The 22,592-nt window shown below is 40.2% G+C and overlaps 1 protein-coding gene across 1 annotated transcript in view; it reads left to right on the top strand.

The window, feature by feature from the left end:
• The window catches only part of lrrc75a (leucine rich repeat containing 75A), a gene marked incomplete at both ends in the record, with an annotated part of 38,375 nt that overhangs the window by 4,530 nt on the left and 11,253 nt on the right, over window positions 1–22,592 (top strand). Inside the window, 2 exons of the mRNA XM_079224930.1 lie at window positions 3,676–3,804; window positions 13,273–13,385. Of these exons, the coding sequence (XP_079081056.1) occupies window positions 3,676–3,804; window positions 13,273–13,385 (242 nt within the window). The remainder of the gene's footprint in view (window positions 1–3,675; window positions 3,805–13,272; window positions 13,386–22,592) is intronic.

Below are 22,592 nucleotides of genomic sequence, written 5' to 3'. Positions count from 1 at the left end.
TTTTCCGCCCATGATGTCATCTCAGATACGGAGAAAGACCTTTGTTTCCACTGCAGACCTTTTCATTTGTCATATTCATTTAAGTGAAACTATCAAACATAAATTATGGGCTAATTCCATCACAGGGTCCCAGAGAGCCATGTCAGTGACACCAGGACCCAACTAAATGGAATGCGGCCATCGTTTTGTGTTTTAAATGTCAACCTGAGAAGAGGTCTAATCAGGCGAAAATAATCGCCTGCACAGACCTTTTAATATGGAAATATGAATAACAATAATCATTCTTCAGCTGTGAACGTCCTTTATCATGTCGGAGGTGGACGAGTCTGTCGGGTCAGTACGTGATCTTTAAGAAAGGTCGACGCCGTATTCATATATATATGGTCCTTCGGCCTCGGTGGCAATTTTCTCTAATTTACCCAAGAGCCCTTGTGTTTTTGTCTCCGTCTTTATTCGCCTGGACGCTTTGATGCTGAGCGGCACTCATCAGTGTGGACGGTGCTTTCTAATGAAAGAAAAGGACACACTTTAACCCCTGTGTGTGTGTGTGTGTGTGTGTGTGTGTGTGTGTGTGTGTGTGTGTGTGTGTGTGTGTGTGTGTGTGTGTGTGTGTGTGTGTGTGTGTGTGTGTGTACACTTTCCCGTTAGGAGTTCAAGAAGTAGACGTTTCTATTTTGTCTTTGTCGTGTTTATTTCATGAGGCGGCCGCTGTTAATATTGTATGGCTTCTCTGGAGAGTGAATCCCATTTATGTAAACATTGCAAACAAAATTGTTTGCTTTTGTTTTCATGTGTTTCCCAGTTACTTTCTACCATTGCAGACCTTCTCACCAAACACACACATCGCCAGCACTCTTAATTGCTGGTTCGTAAACCTGGTACAATACCGCTTTTGTCCACAGGGGGCGCCAGAATCAACACAAATTGTCGTCGCTTTATTGCACAGATCTAAGAGTGGTATCTAGCTTCCTTTAATTCTTCCCCACTTTATTAAATAACAAGTAAATTGTTATCATTAAAGGGGTTGAAAAGAGAATGCATTTAGCTGATTATACAAATGTTAAGTAGACTCGAACTCAAATCTGTCGGACTGTTCAGACCACTATACTTACTAAGCTGCAGCCGATAGAAATGATGAGTCCACAGTCTTTCATAGTGGAGAGAGAATTTAAAGACCCACAATGCATCTTGTGCGATGGCGTGATGTCAACTGGAAACAATGGGACATTAAATGCACCTGTTGATGCACTAATCGGAGGTTTCTCTAATCTGCTGTGTTGCTATTAATATCGCTCCCTTCTGAAAATACAGATTTATGTGTGTCATTCAGTCAAAGCGCCTCCTACGCAAAACAATAGGCAGCATGGAAACCTTGATGAGTCATCGCTCTCTCTCTCTCTCTCTCTCTCTCTCTCTCGCTCTGAACATGTTTGGCCTCGTTGCCACTTAACTGTCTGCAAAAACGGACCCGCGCAAACACAACAATACATCTGCAGACACAATGAGCCTCCACTTACATGCAGACTAAACATGCATTCACAAAATCAGATCAAAACCGTGGTGTGGACAGAAAGGCCGACCCATTACAGAGTGTTTGTGGCAGAGCAACAGGAAGAAATCAACAAAGCATGATTCAGAATATAGTAAATTAAATTATTATAATTGAGGTTCACTCTGGATCTTGGAAATAAACAAAATAAATCTCTACACAAAGGCTGTCTCCATCTTGACGTTTTGCAACCTTTGAACAAACGTTACCATATGTGGACTGAGGAGGAGTGACGTAGAGACCTGTCAATCACCTTGTAGCCCCGCCCTAAAGCGTCCCCTGCTTTATGGTCTGTTTGACTCTAAATGACCATAATTTACTAAATGAACATCATGCTGTATTGAAGAAGACTTGAAACTAGAGATTGAGACATAAACTCATGTTTACAATGTTTACTGAGGGAATAAATCAAGAGAAGTAGAGTCATTTATATAGACTTCTATACAACCAGAGAAGTCGCCCCCTGGTGGTCAGGAGAGATAATGCAGCTTTAACACATGAAGCATAGACTTCTATACAACCAGAGGAGTCACCCCCTGGTGGTCAGTAGAGAGAATGCAGCTTTAACACATGAAGCATATACTTCTATACAACCAGAGGAGTCACCCCCTGGTGGTCAGTAGAGAGAATGCAGTTTTAAGACACTTCAGTATTGGATTAACTCTTCCACAGGTTTTAAAACCACAAGGTCCTCAGTGAGGTGAATGACAATTATTTTGGTGACCCAAACCTGTGTTCTGTATTTTCACAATCAAGCCATAGCTTCCACTTAATTCCACGTAATGAGAAGATTAGCCAGACTTTTACTGACCACACTCATTTCCATTTTGCAGTCTGTGCGAAATACCAGGGTTTCTCTTCATCTAATTGGGCGTCTGCCAAGAAATACTACCGAGGGAGCTCATGACCTTTCCTTCACTCCCACACTCAGGACAAATAAAAATAAAGTCGTCCTACGACGAGTAAGGTCACGATGCTGTGGTGTCATTCAAGGTGTCCAGCCTTTTCATTTAACTGTGGGGGAGGAAGGAGCAGCTTTTAGGAGGCGCTTTAACTTGTAATCTTCGTTCCGAACAAAGTCAGTGTTCCAGCTGCTTTTAATGGAGCACGATAATAATAATAAACTAAATTATTAATGTATTTATGAGTGAGGCTGTGCAGCCGTCGCTCTGCTTTGACTCAGTATTTCAGCAGCTTTGTTACAGTCCTCAAAATGTCTAATAAGCAGAGTTGTCACTCATGTTTTTTTAAGATTTAACAAGGCCGCGGTTCATGCATGGATCTTGAGCAGGTTAATGACTCATAGGCTTTGATGGCGCTCGAGATGTGACACATTTTCATTTTCCCTCGGCAGCGAGCGGAGAGACAGGCGGGAAGCAACAGGCGTCTGATTCAATGCTTTAGGGCGGCGCTTCTTCATCATATCGGTATCGCACACCGGGGGGCTGGAAGGGCTATCTGTGTGTGTGTGTGTGTGTGTGTGTGTGTGTGTGTGTGTGTGTGTGTGTGTGTCCGTCCCACATTCAATTTAACATTTTCATAGTTTCATCATTAGATCATGTGAAGCATTTTTTTTCCCCGACGTGGCTTTCATTCCATAACATTGGATGAAGGAAAACAATGGACTAATATTCCAATATATTCCAATATATTTTAATATGTAGAATTGTCACCTGTGTTTTCTTTAAAAAAAACATTTACACCATAAATTAATGCAGAAAGAAATTCACCAGCATGCAGGGAATTATATGTTTTAAGCTAAAAATGTAAAAAGCCATTAAAATGTGTGTGCATTTATGTGCAAATTACATTTGCTAATAGAGAAAAACAAATGCAATGTATGTGTGATCAATGATTAATGTATCAGTATTGTGTAGTTTATGTTTGAACTTTGTTGGATGTTTGTGCATGAAATCTAGTGTATAAATAAATTGCCTTTCCTTGAATATAACGGTGTTGCCCATATAAGTACTGTTGCACAATTGCGAAAGTGAGAATATGATGATGTAATTTAACGTGTGTGTGTGTGTGTGTGTGTGTGTGTGTGTGTGTGTGTGTGTGTGTGTGTGTGTGTGTGTGTGTGTGTGTGTGTGTGTGTGTGTGTGTGTGTGTGTGTGTGTGTGTAGGACCTGGGCATGGAGTCAACGTCTCTGGATGACGTGTTGTACCGCTACGCCAGCTTCAGGAACCTGGTCGACCCCATCACACACGACCTGATTATCAGCCTGGCGCGATACGTCCACTGCCCCAAGACGGTAGGACACACACACACACACACACACACACACACACACACACACACACACACACTGAGAATTATCTAACGTGAAACACACTGCACAAATAGTGGCGATTGCAGTAAACGTGTCACACACACACAGACCAGCGTGATTCATTTCGCTATCAGAGGATCATTTTGTGTGACATTATTAGGTTACGGAAGTGCTCTAAGTGGTTGTGCGACCGTGTGTGTGTCCTTGAGGGGAAGCAGGGCTACTTGTGTTTGTTCATTCAGGTTGTCCAGCATGTCACCGAGGGAGAGAAAGCCTGACAGCAGCAGTGCTGGATGAATAATGCAGCGGGGGGAAGAGGAGGAAGAGTGATGGAGATGAAGATAGGAATTAAGAGGGCCTGATTGTCGCGCGGCGCTTTGTGTTGAGACGCTGCTGACCCCGATGCTGCTGCTGCCGGCATTTTATATTCATTTTAAAAGCCATGTGAGAAACAGCTGGACGATGATAAGAAACCAAGTCCTGTTCGAACAATATATATATATATATATATATATATATATATATATATATATATATATATATCTCCGCTGCAAATGTTTGAAAATTCACTAACGTTTTCTCTGCCAGGCACATTAGCTAGCGTAACCAGTAATATTAGCTAACATTAAAGTTAGATAGTGTAATTAATGTTAACTAACTTAACAAGTAATATTAGCTAACATTAAAGTTAGATAATGTAATTAATGTTAACTATCGTAACAAGTAATATTAGCTAACATTAAAATTAAATAACATAAGTAACGTAAGCAGTAATTTTAGCTAATATTAAAGTTAGGTAACGTAATGGTAGTTTATGTAACCAGTAATCTTAACTAACATAATCTGTAATCTTAATTAACGTATCCAGTAATCTTAACTAACATAATCAGTAATCTTAATTAACGTATCCAGTAATCTTAACTACCCTATCCAGTAATGTATAGCTAATTTAATGAATCTTACTTAACGTAACCAGTAATCTTTACTAACATTACTAATGTTAACTAACGCAACAGGTAGCATTAGCTAACGTTACAGATTTATTAAAGGTAGTAAAAACTTTATGGGCTAACGTTATTGTGGCGCTAATGTTACTGCGGTGTTAACGTTTCTGTGGTGTTAACATTACTGTGGTGTTAACGTTACTGTGGTGTTAACGTTACTGTGGTGTTAACATTACTGTGGTGTTAACGTTACTGTGGTGTTAACATTACTGTGGTGTTAACGTTACTGTGGTGTTAACATTACTGTGGTGTTAACGTTACTGTGGTGTTAACGTTACTGTGGTGTTAACATTACTGTGGTGTAAACGTTACTGTGGTGTTAACATTACTGTGGTGTTAACGTTACTGTGGTGTTAACGTTACTGTGGTGTTAACATTACTGTGGTGTAAACGTTACTGTGGTGTTAACATTACTGTGGTGTTAACATTACTGTGGTGTAAACGTTACTGTGGTGTAAACATTACTGTGGTGTAAACGTTACTGTGGTGTTAACATTACTGTGGTGTTAACATTACTGTGGTGTAAACGTTACTGTGGCGCAAACGTTACTGTGGTGTAAACATTACTGTGGTGTAAACATTACTGTGGTGTTAACATTACTGTGGTGTTAACGTTACTGTGGTGTAAACGTTACTGTGGCGCAAACGTTACTGTGGCGCAAACGTTACTGTGGTGTAAACATTACTGTGGTGTAAACGTTACTGTGGTGCTAACGTTACTGTGGTGCTAACGTTACTGTGGTGCTAACGTTACTGTGGTGCTAACGTTACTGTGGTGTTAACGTTACTGTGGTGCTAACGTTACTGTGGTGTTAACATTACTGTGGTGTTAACATTACTGTGGTGCTAACATTACTGTGGTGCTAACATTACTGTGGTGTTAACGTTACTGTGGTGTTAACGTTACTGTGGAGTTAACGTTACTGTGGTGTTAACGTTACTGTGGAGTTAACGTTACTGTGGAGTTAACATTACTGTGGTGTTAACGTTACTGTGGTGCTAACGTTACTGTGGTGTTAACATTACTGTGGTGCTAACATTACTGTGGTGCTAACATTACTGTGGTGTTAACGTTACTGTGGTGTTAACGTTACTGTGGTGTTAACATTACTGTGGTGCTAACATTACTGTGGTGTTAACGTTGCTGTGGTGTAAACGTTACTGTGGTGCTAACGTTACTGTGGTGCTAACGTTACTGTGGTGTAAACGTTACTGTGGTGTTAACGTTACTGTGGTGTTAACGTTACTGTGGTGTTAACGTTACTGTGGTGCTAACGTTACTGTGGTGTAAACGTTACTGTGGTGCTAACGTTACTGTGGTGTAAACGTTACTGTGGCGCTAATGTTACTGTGGCGCTAACGTTGCTGTGGTGCTAACGTTACTTTCAATCGTTGGTCCTTCGTGTTGGGAGGAATGAAGCAGGATTAATGTTTAAGCTTCTCATCTCAAGCTCAACCCAGAAAGTGATTGGTGTCTTAGTGAGTACAGCTTCTGAATGATCAAATCAGACTAAAGGCGTCACTCAAGAAAAACTTGAGCTATTGCTGCTTTAAAGAATAAAAAATAATTTTCTGAAAATGTTGTATTCACTGAAAAAATTAAAAGAAAAAAGGCACCAGATGTGTATTGCGAGTCCCTGAATGCATCGCGGGGGCTGAAGAAATGCTCGTTATCTGTGTAAAGGACAGATTCTGCGGGAGACTCTCCACACACGCTGCAGAGGAAACTGAGGAAAAAGGGGTTTTGTGTACAATTCATGATGAGAAGAGTCGAGCAGCGATGATGCGAACGCCAGACGGGGAGAGAAAAGCAGCGAGAGAGAGGAAGTACAGGAGGAGGCGAGAGGAGAGAGGTGTTATTTCCTCCTCCTGCTTCTTCCGTCGAACACGTTTGATTGCTGTTCTGTTTTACTTTTCCTGATCGCTGATGTTTTGAGGCCTCATTGCTTCTCTTTTGACGAGTCTTTATAAAATGTTATTGCAGCGTCTACGAAAGCCATTGTCACTGGGGAGGGGTTGTGTTAATGTGGAGCTTCACTGAAGCAACTATTGTAATTCTTTTTATTTAACAACAATATTACATCTTCTTCAGGTCTTTACACACCGGGACAGAATAAACACAAGAATAAATAATACTGCAAATATTGGAACGATAGCAGCTATTTCTGTGAATGCAACCAAATACGTATTTCATCATCTTTATTAAACCTAACTAAGTATTTCATCATATTCATGAAACATAACTAAGTATTTCATCATCTTTATTAAACCTAACTAAGTATTTCATCATATTCATGAAACATAACTAAGTATTTCATCATCTTTATTAAACATAACTAAGTATTTCATCATCTTTATTAAACATAACTAAGTATTTCATCATATTTATTAAACATAACTAAGTATTTCATCATCTTTATTAAACACAACTATGTATTTCATCATCTTTATTAAACCTAACTAAGTATTTCATCATCTTTATTAAGCATAATTAAGTATTTCATCATCTTTATTAAACATAACTAAGTATTTCATCATATTTATTAAACATAATTAAGTATTTTATCATCTTTATTAAACATAACTAAGTATTTCATCATCTTTATTAAACACAACTATGTATTTCATCATCTTTATTAAACATAACTAAGTATTTCATCATCTTTATTAAACACAATTAAGTATTTCAGCATCTTTATTAAACATAACTAAGTATTTCAGCATCTTGTTTAACCCTCACTAAGTTGCTTCCTGTTAGGTTTATTTAGCCTGTATTCTTGTAAAATGTAGAAGGAAAACATGTGAAAAATTAGGAGTAACGTTTTTGTACGATATCATACAAACCATTATACGATGATACGCTGAATGAAGTTATCGATCGTAAAAATGACTGACTGAAAATCGTGGATTTAAGCTTCTCTGGTTCGTTTTCTTTGCGTCTCAAAGTCTACAAAGCCGTTCAGACAACATATGTTAACAATCTGCGGACTCATACAGACGCAGTAAAACTGCTGGAGGGTTGATGACACCTGTTCCTCAAATAAACAACGGGACTGAAAACCTGTTTAGTCAACAGAATGGATTAAGAGATTGAGGTGGTTTTGTCGGAGCATTGATAGAAATATAATCATGAATAACATCCGTGTTAATCCTCTGCGCTTCATTTAGTGAGCATCTGAAACAAGTAACAAGTATTCTATATTTCAACAGCACAACACAATTGTTTCATCCACAGTGTGCATTGATTTTATTTAGGTTGCAGTATTATACACTCATCATTATTAAATTACTCTCCGGTGAATGAATAATGCTGTAAAACACTCTCATGAACACTTGTGTGTCATTAGATTGCAGTCAATCCAGGATGAGTGCAGCAGCCGGGTGGTATTGATCGATTTTATGGTATAATCATCTTATTCGTCATCCAATCAAATGCAAATAATGTTTAATTATTGTTAGTTAAAGGTCAATATAAAGAAGTGGATCTATTGGTCTTAATATAATGCACTATGTTTAGTTATTGGAATTAACTTCCTGCACATGTTGTATATAATAATGAAATAGCAGCAATGTTATTTCTAGACAGAAGACGAAGAAACAAAACCTCAAGTTCACCATCTTGGTCGTCGCCATCTTGTTTTTTTGCAATCAGTGACACATGAAGTGACACATGAAGCATAGACTTCTATACAACCAGAGGAGTCGCTCCCTGGTGGTCAGTAGAGAGAATGCAGCTTTAACACATGAAGCATAGACTTCTATACAACCAGAGGAGTCACCCCCTGGTGGTCAGGAGAGAGAATGCAGCTTTAACACAAAACGCATTTACTTCTATACAACCAGAGGAGTCGCCCCCTGGTGGTCATTAGAGAGAATGCAGCTTTAAGACACTGTTTGGGTGCTGTGTTTCTCGTTCTTTATGTTTGTTTCACTTTTCTCCTCATTTTAACTCCTTTATTCTTCCGTCTCCTCTCAAGTCTTCTCTGTTTCCCACTTATCTTCTTGTAATTGCAGTACAGTAAGTCTGTATGCTTTCACCCTGCTGTTACTGAACATTTATTAAGTGACAGATTTGAGCCAATCGGGTCTGAGTTATGGCTTCAGATTCGTGTCACTGTCACTAGGCAACTACAGCTATTGTGTCTTATTGTTAGGGTTGTCATGATTTTGATAAAAAAAATGTATCAAAATAAGCTTTTAGCTTTACGTTAGCCTGCAGCTCAAAGACGTAGCTCAACGTAGCTTACCAGTAGCCTGCAGCTGCGATCCCTAACCCTTCGTTTTTATGTACAGAATCTTTTATATTCCACCCTGTGTAACTTTACGTTGTAGAAGTAGAAGCTAACTCCCAGCCCATCCCATCAGTGTCCTCTGTGAAACCTTTGCCCCCGCAGAGCACATAAAGTGTCTCCTTCCTGGGATCTGACATCCAGCCATTTTACATTCACCTCCTGACCGCCGAAACGACAGCAAAAAGATTGAATTATCCAAACAATTCGTCTGCAAAATGGAGGGAGAGTTTTGCGGTAATTTACCGTGGGCATAAAGGGACAAATATGACTCCATTTGAGCTCCATTTGTACTGAGCAAAATAACTCCATCAGCAGGTTTGGCCTGCGGGGAAGAAATAAAGATGAAGCGGACGGATAAATCTTCTCTGGAGACGGGAAAGATTCATAGATGTGTTCTCTATCAATAATGTAACGAGAGAGGGAGAGGGAGAGAGGAGAGGATAAAAAAAGGAAAGGGAAGATGACAGAGTGAGAGCAGTGAAATGCAGAGAAGGCCACAGTGAAGCCATGAAGATGCTGCAGGCGGCTGTTTTCATCGACCCGAGTTCACAACGCGATTCAATTCATGGAGCTTTATTGACACGATGAGACGCTCTCTTTACTTTGCATTAAGAGTGTCCAAAACAATGCAATCAATACGTCTCTCTTTAGATCCTCTCTACGTGGATACAGATATTTCTTTTACAGATGTTTTCCTTCTACATTGTGAAATTAATTTCTGTCCACCTTCGTTTTTACAAAATATCTTCGTCCACACGGTAAAAACTGACACCAAACGGTACCCGGGCCAGCAGGTGGAGATAAAGGCTTCGTCAGCGATACATCAAAAACCAGAGATGAGTATTCTGAGCGTGCTCAGTGAGCTCTATTTTTTTCTTTGCCGATGTAGACAATTAGTAAACAATCATATAGATATCCTCTGGTCCTCTGGTTGTATAGAAGTCTATGCTTCATGTGTTAAAGATGCATTCTCTCTCCTGACCACCAGGGGGCGACTCCTCTGGTTGTATAGAAGTCTATATAAATGACTCTACTTCTCTTGATGTATTCCCTCAGTAAACATTGTAAACATGAGTTTATGTCTCAATCTCTAGTTTCAAGTCTTCTTCAATACAGCATGATGTTCATTTAGTACATTAGGGTCATTTAGAGTCAAACAGACCATAAAGCAGGGGACGCTTTAGGGGCGGGGCTTCAAGATGATTGACAGGTCGACACCAGAGACGTATACGGCGTCTCTACATCAGTGTTTTCTCTTTATGCTCTGTTTTTGTCCCCACCAAGTCTAAAGGAAATATCTGGCTAAATGCTCGACTGTGTTCCCCAACTGTTTGCCAGTTTAAGTGGGTTTTTCAAGCTTTTTTCGCTGTATTTTGATATACATATGAATGAAATGTAATAGAAAGACATTACAGTTTGCAGAGCAGCAGAGTAATGAAACAAGTGAGAATATGATTTGTTCTTTCACTATGAATCTAAAAGTGTGAATTTACACAAAGAACAAATATGCGTCCTCAACTCTTTTTTTCTTCTTTCCACAGAGACACATTTACAAGAACATCTCAAAAGGAATCATTACTGCTTCATTTAATTTGAAAAATGCAAAATCTACTTAGCAGCCATGGAAGAACTTGTTACTCTGTTTTTCTCTGGGCATCAATTTATTCCCTTTTTACCAACGCTGTCTGCTAGAAAATTGTTTTTTTCTGCTTCACTATTCAGCTATTGCCCTTCAGTCTTTTACAAAGCGAAAACACACACACACACACACACACACACACACACACACACACACACACACACAGATGTGAACAACAATGGTAGCTCACAGTTTGAGGAACTGAGTGTCTTTGTTGATATCACTTCTTCTCCTCACCATCTGTTCTAGACTTAAAACTGGGGACCAGCAAATCTGACTCACCACCTGAATACATGCATTTCAACACACACACACGCACACACACACACACACACACACACACAGACGTGTATCCGCGGCTCGGGAGCTTTTGTTAAATTGCTTCCTCGTCCACACGAGGAAAACCCAGAACGGCTCATTACAATCACTGCATGTATTTTTATGTGCATTTTGAAAGCATCTCATGAGAAAAGCTCTTTGGAAACGGCAACAATCTCATCATGTGGCTTCCGTCAGAAAAAAAAGCAACGGAATCGAATCTTAGAATTGTGATATTTCATAAAAAAACATTTTACATATCTAATTTAACCATTTGTACGAACCTGATCCTGTAAAACATACATTTTTCGTTCTTCAGAACAATATTAGAAAGACTTTTTTGCCACTTGGAACAACAAGATTCCGTTGTTTTCCAATTTTTGTAAATTGTCGTGGGTTCGAGTCCCAGTCCATAGCAAAAAAAAAGTGGTAGCTACCCTCGTTCTTTTTTCATGACTAACTAATAAATAGTAAATGGAAGTGGCTCTGAGGCGCAATGGACAGCGCATTGAAAGTCTAGTTAAACTGTATTTAAGTTTTTCAAAGGTTGTTGGTTCGAGTCCCACCAGAGATGCATTTAAATTGAACAATTTGTGACAAAAATGCAGTCGTGACCCTTCAAACTGTGCTTTAACTAGTTCCTTCATACTAAAATAATAAACGTACCACTAGTTAAACTCAAAGGTTTTGGGTGTGAGTCCCACCAGAGTCAAGGTTCACCTGCAGAAGGGTGTGAACCTTTACATCAGAAAGGACTTCAGGTCGGATTTATCCCCTCGTTGTTTTTATTCTTTATCTTTATAACTAATCATTGGTACCTGACTGTGGCTCTGTGGGACAATGGATTTCTAGCTGAACTATAAGGAAGCTTTTCAAAGGTTGTGGGTTCGACTCCCACTACAGTTGACCTTTATATATATAAAACAACTCAATTGAAACATTTTCCTGAAGATTTGTCTCTCGTAGATAGTTGGATGGCCAAGGTAACATTTTTGGTTTCTCTACTTCTTCTTCTACTCTTTTTACTGGCGGATCTTCAGCAATGCGGCGCATAGAAATAAAACGCTGACACCGGACGGTTACGATTCATCGTTATTTCCGCGCCAACCAACGAATGTAGTGTCACATGTATTCTACATGTCAGGGGCTGAGGGGAGAAATTTCATCGTGGGAAAGTCGTGCACATAAAGTTTTACCATGTTTAAATGATGTTTAATTAATTCACATTTAATCACCTTTAATCGAACCACAGTTCAGTCACTTCATGGCACAAAGTTAATGTAGCAAATTGGGAGTGATTGTGGACAGAACCAATCAACACACCATGTAGCGTTCAATTCCCCAGCTTCATTATGTGTGTGTGTGTGTGTGTGTGTGTGTGTGTGTGTGTGTGTGTGTGTGTGTGTGTTCTTGTCAAATCACTTGACAGAAGGTGTGTTTTCTAATTCTCTGCTCCAGTGGTCCTGAGATCCTTAATGACTTCCTGCTGTCTGTTGCTGTTGTCACGCGTCACCGCTCCGCCTCATCCTGTCACAACGTGACGTTTCTCCTCCTCCACCTCTGTTTACACATACCTGTTTATTAAGACTGTACATGTCCATTATTAATCAGAATTAAAATGTTATTGGATGTTCAAATCCCCACAAAAGTCTTCCTACTCCGTCAACGGGTGTGAGATTTATGCTACAAACCTCCAACATTTGTTAAACACAGATGTCATTAAACACATTAGTGCAACTGGTTTATTCACATTTCCATGATGAGACGGGCGATAAGGAGTTCTTAAACTTAAGACTTTAAATTCAGAGAATTTAAATTTGTTTTCCTCACATCTACGCTTTTAATCTCAGAGATTATCACGGTTCATTTCTAATGAAATTGTGACAAAAATTTCAGAGAATATCCAAAGGTTTTTTTGCGAATATTTAACACTTTAATGTAAGTGATTATCCAATTTTCTTTCTTTAAATATTTATTCATGTTCTATATTTTTAACGATTTGAAGTTTTTTTTCGCAAAAATGTGTGACTTAATCTCAGAGAATATCACAGATTCTTTCTCGTAGCTTCCATTCCCGTTGACACTTCTTTGTGCACAAGCAGCGGTTCTGCTGTGGTGCTGAATCCCTTCGGCGTGGCCACCGGTACGTTCTTGGTTCCTCAGTAACGGGTCGTTTCTGTCTCTCTGTGTCCGGCAGGAGGGCGACTCTCTCGGGGCGATGGAGAAAGTCTGTCGCCAGCTGACGTATCATCTCAGCCCCCACTCCCAGTGGAGGAGGCACGGCCTCCTGAAGAGGAAGCCTCAGTCCTGGTGAGTGTGTGTGTGTGCGTGTGTGAGTGTGTGTGTGTGCGTGTGTGTGTGTGTGTGTGTGTGTGTGTGTGTGTGTGTGTGTGTGTGTGTGTGTGTGTGTGTGTCATCGGCTCCGCTGGGTGCCGTGGAAAAAGATTCCACTGACCTGGAACTGACTTTTTATATCTTTATGCAAACATTATTACCTCAATTGTTTTCATTTTTGTGTTATGTTGTTTGTGTTTCAGTGTGCGACAAAGTCGTTTTTATTCACTTTGAACAGCGGCAGCTTTTTTTTAATGTAGAAAACCTTATTTTTAAAGTCACGGCAGCCAAACAAAATATTTAATATTATATATATTATGTACAATACGCAAAACAGTCGTGAAAACAACAACTAATTCACTCGTTTCTACAAACGCTGCGTTCAAGTTCCTGTAAATTCCCAATGAAGCAGTTTTTTAAGAGCATCTGCCTTCAGGGAAACTAATTAAAGGGGAAGTCCACCAAATGTAACACTTTAGAGTCTTTACAGGTGTTTACAGGTGTTGTTCAGGTGTTGGTTACAGGTGTTTACAGGTGTTGTTCTGGTGTTTATTACAGGTGTTGTTCAGGTGTTTACAGGTGTTGTTCAGGTGTTTACAGATGTTGTTTACAGGTATTGGTTACAGGTGTTGTTCTGGTGTTTGCAGGTGTTGTTCTGGTGTTTACAGGTGTTGGTTACAGGTGTTGTTCAGGTGTTATTCAGGTGTTTACATGTTTTACAGGTGTTGTTTACAGGTGTTGTTCAGGTGTTGTTTACAGGTGTTGTTTACAGGTGTTGTTCAGGTGTTGTTTACAGGTGTTGGTTACAGGTGTTGTTTACAGGTGTTGTTTACAGGTGTTGTTTACAGGTGTTTACAGGTGTTATTTACAGGTGTTGGTTATAGGTGTTGTTTACAGGTGTTGTTTACAGGTGTTGGTTACAGGTGTTGTTTACAGGTGTTGTTTACAGGTGTTGTTTACAGGTGTTGGTTATAGGTGTTGGTTACAGGTGTTGTTTACAGGTGTTGTTTACAGGTGTTGGTTAAAGGTGTTGTTTACAGGTGGTGGTGATTGTTTGTTTTAATCCTGATGAACATGGATATATTTATATATAACAATCGTACAATATCATGCACAATATAACTTTTCTAATTTAGGTTCTATTCGGCACTATAAACTATATATTTTAATCTATTTCATTAGATGTGTATTGCCTATTTAGACTATTATTGCTGTTATATGTATTACTTCTCATACACTTAATACTCTGGTGTTCATATATGTTCATATGTGTTTTATCTTGTGTTTTTCTTATTTTTTGGTTGTAATCTTTGTTCAAATAATTTCCTTCGGGATTAATAAAGTTCTTACTTATTTTTTTATATTTGTAGATGTCACCTGCCACCTATAATTTGTATTTTGTTTTGTTTTAAATTGGTGGATAAAAATGTACATCAGTGCAGGAAATGAAACATTTGACACAAAAACAAATCCTTAAAGTGGTTTTGTGATCATAATAATAAAACACAGAATACTAATAACAACATTAATAGCCCACATTTTAATAGACGGGGCGGCGGCACAAACAGGTTGAGAGCCGCTGTTCGATGAAAACCAACCTATTTTTAGGCCCTTTCCTCGAAAATTACATCCCCAAACTAAAAAGGGTGCATCTCTGCAACCACTAGGGCTATTTTAATAATTTTGGTGTTATAATTAAAAAGTACACATGTGAGATTTTGTTCAGATGTGTAAATATCAGTCTATATGTTACTGGTTAAGAGTAAATGAAGATGACACACAAAAAAAAAATTAAAAGGTTTCAGGTCCGCCTATAAAAAAATCACTTTCAGGATGATTATTTCTTTGAAGTGATGCAGCTGTAAAGTCCAACTCTAACCCAAATCATAGCTCAATATGTGAACATTCTCTAACCCAAATCATAGCTCAATATGTGAACATTCTCTAACCCAAATCATAGCTCAATATGTGAACATTCTCTAACCCAAATCATAGCTCAATATGTGAACATTCTCTAACCCAAATCATAGCTCAATATGTGAACATTCTCTAACCTAAATCATAGCTCAATATGTGAACATTCTCTAGCCTAAATCATAGCTCAATATGTGAACATTCTCTAACCTAAATCATAGCTCAATATGTGAACATTCTCTAACCCAAATCATAGCTCAATATGTGAACATTCTCTAACCTAAATCATAGCTCAATATGTGAACATTCTCTAGCCTAAATCATAGCTCAATATGTGAACATTCTCTAACCTAAATCATAGCTCAATATGTGAACATTCTCTAACCCAAATCATAGCTCAATATGTGAACATTCTCTAACCTAAATCATAGCTCAATATGTGAACATTCTCTAACCTAAATCATAGCTCAATATGTGAACATTCTCTAACCCAAATCATAGCTCACAATGTGAACATTCTCTCTGCAAAGGTTGTCTTTGATAAAGTGAAGCAGAACAAAGTTACAGAGGGTTTAGAACAGAGAACATTCAGGCGAGGACTCAAAAATTTGCATTCTGTGACATTTTAATTTTCTCATGTACCAAACCATATATTTCACTTGTATATTACTTATGGTGTTCAATACATCCACATATATATTTATTTTTTTCTTCTTCATAAAACAAGCTATGATTTATAGTTTTATATAACAATCGCTCAGTCTGCCGCCCCTAGGGGGGGATTGGTTTTCAAAAGGTTCAACCGCCCTCTTTTAGACCCCATCACTGAGCGATGCTGCACAATCTTAAACCTGTAACATCCCTCCCTGGTGGCAGCAGATTGTGGACAATTGAGAGAGAGGATTCCCTCTGCTCTGTGAACGGAGGACCAATATGAAAATTAAAACATCTCTCCTCCCCGGCGGGAAACACCTGGTGTCTCCAGCCTGCAGACGAACACCCCGCTGGGGAGGAGGGAGCGTAATCAATCGGGGAGATGAGATTGGATCCCGGCTGAGTGCCAACAGGAAGGAAGGGTTGAGCAGAAGGGGCTCGGAAGGTTGCTGTGAAAGCAGAGTGGCACCTTTTAATGGTATTAGACGACGGCTGGAGATGAGGAATGAGTTTGGTTATTATCTAGAGTAATTCTGTGTGGGCGGGGGTTGAGATTTAATCAACGCTGCGCTGCAGTCGGCACATCCGCAGGCCGAACTCCGGTCAGAGTGATTAGCCGGAGGAGAAGCCGGCCACGTTTACTCGGGGGGGGTCTCGGGGCCGACCGGCGAGACCGAGTCATCTTTATTCTGCGAGGGAAACAAACACACGAACACGTCTGCACAGTGATGTACGGCAGACTCTCTCAGATTTCTCTTTTGGTTTGTGGACTAATGTCTTGAAGGCTTCAATTTGGCGATTTCATCTTGTGTTTTTTTTTGCAACCGGTGAACAGGAAGTGACCGTATGTGGACTGAGAAGGAGTGACATAGCGACCTGTCAATCACCTTGTAGCCCCGCCCCTAAAGCGTCCCCTGCTTTATGGTCTGTTTGACTCTAAATGACCATAATTTACTAAATGAACATCATGCTGTATTGAAGAAGACTTGAAACTAGAGATTGAGACATAAACTCATGTTTACAATGTTTACTGAGGGAATACATCAAGAGAAGTAGAGTCATTTATATAGACTTCTATACAACCAGAGGAGTCACACCCTGGTGGTCATTAGAGAGAGAATGCAACTTTAATACATGAAGCATAGACTTCTATACAACCAGAGGAGTCGCCCCCTGGTGGTCAGGAGAGAGAATGCAGCTTTGACACATGAAGCATATACTTCTATACAACCAGAGGAGTCGCCCCCTGGTGGTCAGGAGAGAGAATGCAGCTTTGACACATGAAGCATATACTTCTATACAAGCAGAGGATTCACCCCCTGGTGGTCAGGAGAGAGAATGCAGCTTTAACACTCGTGTTTTTTTCTGAAATAAAAGACTCTTCAGTCGTGAAAATCATTGCTTTTGAGGAAGGAGAGTAAATATACATACAAATCGACTGGCTGGTAGTTTTTTATCTGTCTATTCAACAGTAGTAGTTGTGAATCATGAAAACAAAGCAGGATTAACAAGGCTTACTGTTCATTGTCTGGCCGCTTAACAACGGCTCCTTTCATTGTGACCAACAAGTTCCACTCAGTGGTTTGAAACGAGGCAGCTGCACAGTCGAGTGTCTTGAGACCCCCCTCCCTCCCCCCCCCCCTCCCACCACATCTCTGCTTCACCACCAAGGTCTGAGACCCCTGCAGAGAAGACTGTGAGGTAAACAATGTGACAGCCGATATTCTGGTGGGCAGGGTTACATTTAGCAGCATGAAGACGAGACGTTTCTCCTCAGGAAGGAATTGGCTTCCAATCGCCCGTCAGCTGAAGTCGTGTTGTTGGTTTAAAGCGTGAGACAAGAGGCGGAGAAGCAGATGGAGACGAGGAAAACTCAAATATCACAACGTATATATATATATATATATATATATATATATATATATATATATATATATATATATATATATATATATATATATATATATATATATATATATATATATATATATATACTGTATACACAACAGATTGTATGACATCTTATGAAAAGTTACTCCTCATTTTCTGTACGTTTTCCTTCAAAAGTTTCAACAACACGGTTCAAATTCCGATCGTTATGTATGAATACAGTCTTTTTCAAATGTACTTATGTACACATGAAGCATATACTTCTATACAACCAGAGGAGTTGCCCCCATTGTAGTCAGGAGAGAGAATGCAGCTTTAACACATGAAGCATATACTTCTATACAACCAGAGGAGTTGCCCCCATTGTAGTCAGGAGAGAGAATGCAGCTTTAACACATGAAGCATAGACTTCTATACAACCAGAGGAGTTGCCCCCATTGTGGTCAGGAGAGAGAATGCAGCTTTAAAACATGAAGCATAGACTTCTATACAACCAGAGGAGTTGCCCCCTGGTGGTCAGGAGAGAGAATGCAGCTTTAACACATGAAGCATATACTTCAGATAGACTTCTATACAATCAGAGTAATGCTACTACACTGCTCACTTTAGCCGTTACTGCAAAATCTCCCCTCAGTGAGTCCGCGAAGAGATGCAAGTCGGTTTAGTTTATAATTAAATTAGCCGCTATAACGCTCGCAATGACAGCGGTACAAATAAAAATGTCTGCCAAACTGATCTGCTACATTGATTTGAAATGGAGAATAAGTTCTACTCCCATTGTATTTATGTCCTTATATCGGCGTGCATTGGTCACAGTTTGCCACCTCATGCTTAGTGAAGGATGCACAGTGAAGTGAAACACCACTATCAGGGTAGCTTCGGCGTCTCTTGCGACCATGTTGCACCCCAGTTTTCCCCCATCATTCCTGTGAGATTCATTTAAAGTGGCTGGAGAGCGTCCAGCACAGCATCCTAGGAGCAGCGAGCCAAAAAGCATCAGCAGGCGAGATGTTGATTGACAACCAACCAATGGGTAAACAAGTGCCTGTCTATCTACCCATTTGGCCCCAGACCTGAATCTGTCTGTCTGCCTCCATCTTTGTGTGTGTGTTTTTTATCCTCACGGCTAATTTTCATGATGCTGGAAGAGAAATAGTGAGGTCCTGCCGAGGCTTGATTGTTTGCCATGGAAACCCCGTCACACACCAATGTGATCACTAATAATGCTTTATTACCTTCTCGTGCCGTCTGCCTTCCAACACCTTGTTCTGTCTCGTGTGCTGGCTGCTGATTGGCCGGATGTGACTGATGCCCGTACAGATTTATTGGCCGCCTCCCGCCTGAGCTCTGACATCCAGCAGAGAGGCAAGTTGAGTGCAGACTGGATGTCTGCCTTGTCGGGGAGGATATTAGTGCTGGTGTAAATTTGCATTTGTGTGTCAGTGCAGGATGTGAAGAATTAAGTGGCTTGTTAACGTGAATATGGGTTTTTAATTTTAAGCATATGATGGCTGAAACATTCGATATTGTGATATTTTGAAGCCACTTTTCAGCAATTTATTAAGAACCTGCATGATTGAACCAAACCTCCCTGTCAGACAGAAAAAAAGCAATTATGGGAAATGTTCCATTGCTAGTTTCTAACCCATTAACCTCTCACAAGCATTCATTCATACGGATCAGCTCCTGGAGACGATGGTGGAAGTTCAGTATTATGTCGATGAAAGCACGGTGAAAGCTTTACAAAAGACCTACTGATGCAGCTAAAACACCTTGACTGTGGAAAGTAGAAGCTGCTGTGTGTGCGACTCCTCTGGTTGTATAGAAGTATATGCTTAATGTGTTAAAGCTGCATTCTCTCTGCTGTCCACCAGGGGGAGACTCCTTTGGTTGTATAGAAGTATTTGATTCATGTGTTAAAGCTGCATTCTCTCTCCTGACCACCAGGGGGTGACTCCTCTGGTTGTATAGAAGTCTATATAAATGACTCTACTTCTCTTGATTTATTCCCTCAGTAAACATTGTAAACATGAGTTTATGTCTCAATCTCTAGTTTAAAGTCTTCTTCAATACAGCATGATGTTCATTTATTAAGTTATGGTCATTTAGAGTCAAACAGACCATAAAGCAGGGGACGCTTTAGGGGCGGGGCTACAAGGTGATTGACAGGTCGACGTCGATGGCATCTCTACGTCACTCCCCCGTAGTCCAAATATGGTCACTTCCTTTTTCACTGGTTGCAGAAAACCAAGATGGCGACGGCAAAAACTGAACTCAAGGCTACAAAACGCCACAAACCAATAGGAGGCGCCACAATGACCACATCCACTTCTTATATACAGTCTATGGTATGAGTTTGTAACAATGGTGAAGAATATCCCTCCAGCTGTGTTGGGATGGCTGCAAAGAGTTAACTACGTTGTTATCTTTAGCATGGTCCGACTCCGGGACCTTTAAGTCACCTGCGGCTTTTAACCAGGCAAACATGCCGTTTGTTTTATCACCGTATCGGCCTTTCAGCTCTCAATAAGCCATTAAACATGTACTATTAGAGGTTGTTAATAATCGAGCCTGTCGTGTATTTATTAATGCCGCCGAAAAGGAGCATCGAGGTCCGAACCTCTGTATTTTATTGCAAAAAAAGAACTTGACTTTACTGCGGCAAAGATGTTGTAATTAAAAATAATTAATTGTAATGCGTCTAATGTGGTAACACAAGGCCTTGACGAACTCCGTAGAAAAATCCATGCTGTGATCTGGTGTTAAAAAAAAAGACATTTGTAGTTTTCTTGGCAATTGGATTGCGAGTACTTCTGTTTATTGTCTTATTTATTCGTTTATTGTCAATATACTTCTGAAAGCTCTTTTCTTGATTTGTTTGTTGGACGTTTCTGAGATTTATTTGCAGCCTCAGCGTGTGTCTCATGGGCGTTTTAAATCTTCCTTTCCAACAGAGCCCCCTCCACAGTGTTTCTGTTCCCCGGTGACGTTCAAATTCAACATGTGGCGTTGTGAACGTGCAGTTAAAAGCTCAATTTATTCTTCAAGCTCCTGCTTCCCTTTTTTGTCTTCCTCTATTTCAACAGTTATCGCCGTAAATCCCAATGTCCCAGTTGGTTTAAGTTGCCTTGCTCCTTTCTTGATATCATCTTTTTCCATTTGTTTTGACACTTTTTTGAATCCCATTTTTTTAAATTCATTGCAAAAACTTGGTACGTTTTGAATCGAAAAATGAGTTGTGAGGCTATAACTTACAAACTGGAGAGTTTTGAGATGCATGAGGGCTTTAAACGCTTTAAAAGATTCTTTCTTTCCCTTTTCTCATTTTAATCCAAATGTATTATCTTTTTATCTCTTTCCTTTAAATCCTTCTCTCTCTCTTCAGTTACAGACTTTACAATACGTAAGGAGAACAGGGGACGCAATGAAACACCCATTTCTAAAAATATATGAGATTATGACAGCGGATCAATGCTGTAACTGTCCTTTTTTTGGGGGGGGGGGGGGGGCAACATTTGAGCGATCAGCTCTCAAAGGGGTTAGAAGAAGAAGAAGAAAAGGTCCAGATGTTGAATGTGTGTCTAAATCCCACCGGCGCCTCTTCCACGCGTCTCAAGAAACTCAAAAAGTCTGAGCACCGTCCGCTAGGCTGCACGAATCCTCTGCTTTTTGTTGGAAATGATGATTCCTTATCGCGTCATGCAGCACAAAGCCGTCTTGTGTGAAACATTCAAATGTAACCTTTTGTCCACTTTAAATGCATCGGCTCGGCTGAATATGAATCCATAAGAATCGGACGAGGCCGGACTGACGGTTTGCCGTCTCCATCCTCCTCCGCACCGCAACACCCGCCGTTTGTTTTGTGACTCATGTTTATTCCCATCGGGCACCAGTGACCTCCTGGAGCTGTGGGAACGATGGTGGTGTTGCCCACCGAGAGCGTCGCCGCCGAGGCCACGGATAAAGACACTCTTCATTGTTCCCGGGGTATTTTGTGTAGATGAATAACTGTTTCAGTTATATAAAGATGCCAGCAAAGCCTTTCTTTGAGACAGAAGTCTGGTTTTAAAGTACGTCACACGCAAAGAAGTGGCTCAGTTTCCGGTTGCTGGTGGACTCTTCTTAAAGATGTAGTCAACAATTGTTGACCACTAGGGGGCAGAAACACATCAACATATATAAGCAAAGACATGACCAAGTAGTTGTGTTGCTTTTGGTTTAGGAAAAGATCGATGTTTGGGGATGAAATAAGTCATAAAATAACCTGGTTCCTCAGCTCTGTGGGATCCTGAAAAAGGATTTCTCCCGATTCCATTCACTTAATATGAAATTGGCTAATTAACTAAAGGGAACATAGCGTGGAGTTGAATATAGGACCTGTGGAAAATGAGTCTCTTACAACAATATTTTAATTTACTACAAGGAAACTTTCTTTGAGTGTTGATTCTGTCACCCCCTGTGGACTAAAGAGGTATTGTCTCTGAGTAGGGTCTCTTTAGAAAACCTCTCATTTTACTGCAGCAGGGTCTGACAGTCCGGTCCTCTCAGTCCTGGTTCTGGTTCTCCCGTGCCCTCCTTCCCTCCAGCGGATCCAGCAGTACATCCCTGGTCTCCAGCTGATTTTTTGCCAAACACAGCCCCTTTATTAAACGCCTCCTCTGGTTGAAGTTGGCCTAATCAGCGTAATCGGATGCTGGAGTGATTGCTTGGAATGAGACTCTGCAT

This window comes from Taurulus bubalis (genome assembly GCF_910589615.1).
Source record: "Taurulus bubalis genome assembly, chromosome: 10".
NCBI lineage: Eukaryota > Metazoa > Chordata > Actinopteri > Perciformes > Cottidae > Taurulus > Taurulus bubalis.
The sequence above is the reverse complement of the archived record's forward strand: the minus strand, read 5'-3'. Positions and strand labels throughout refer to the sequence as shown.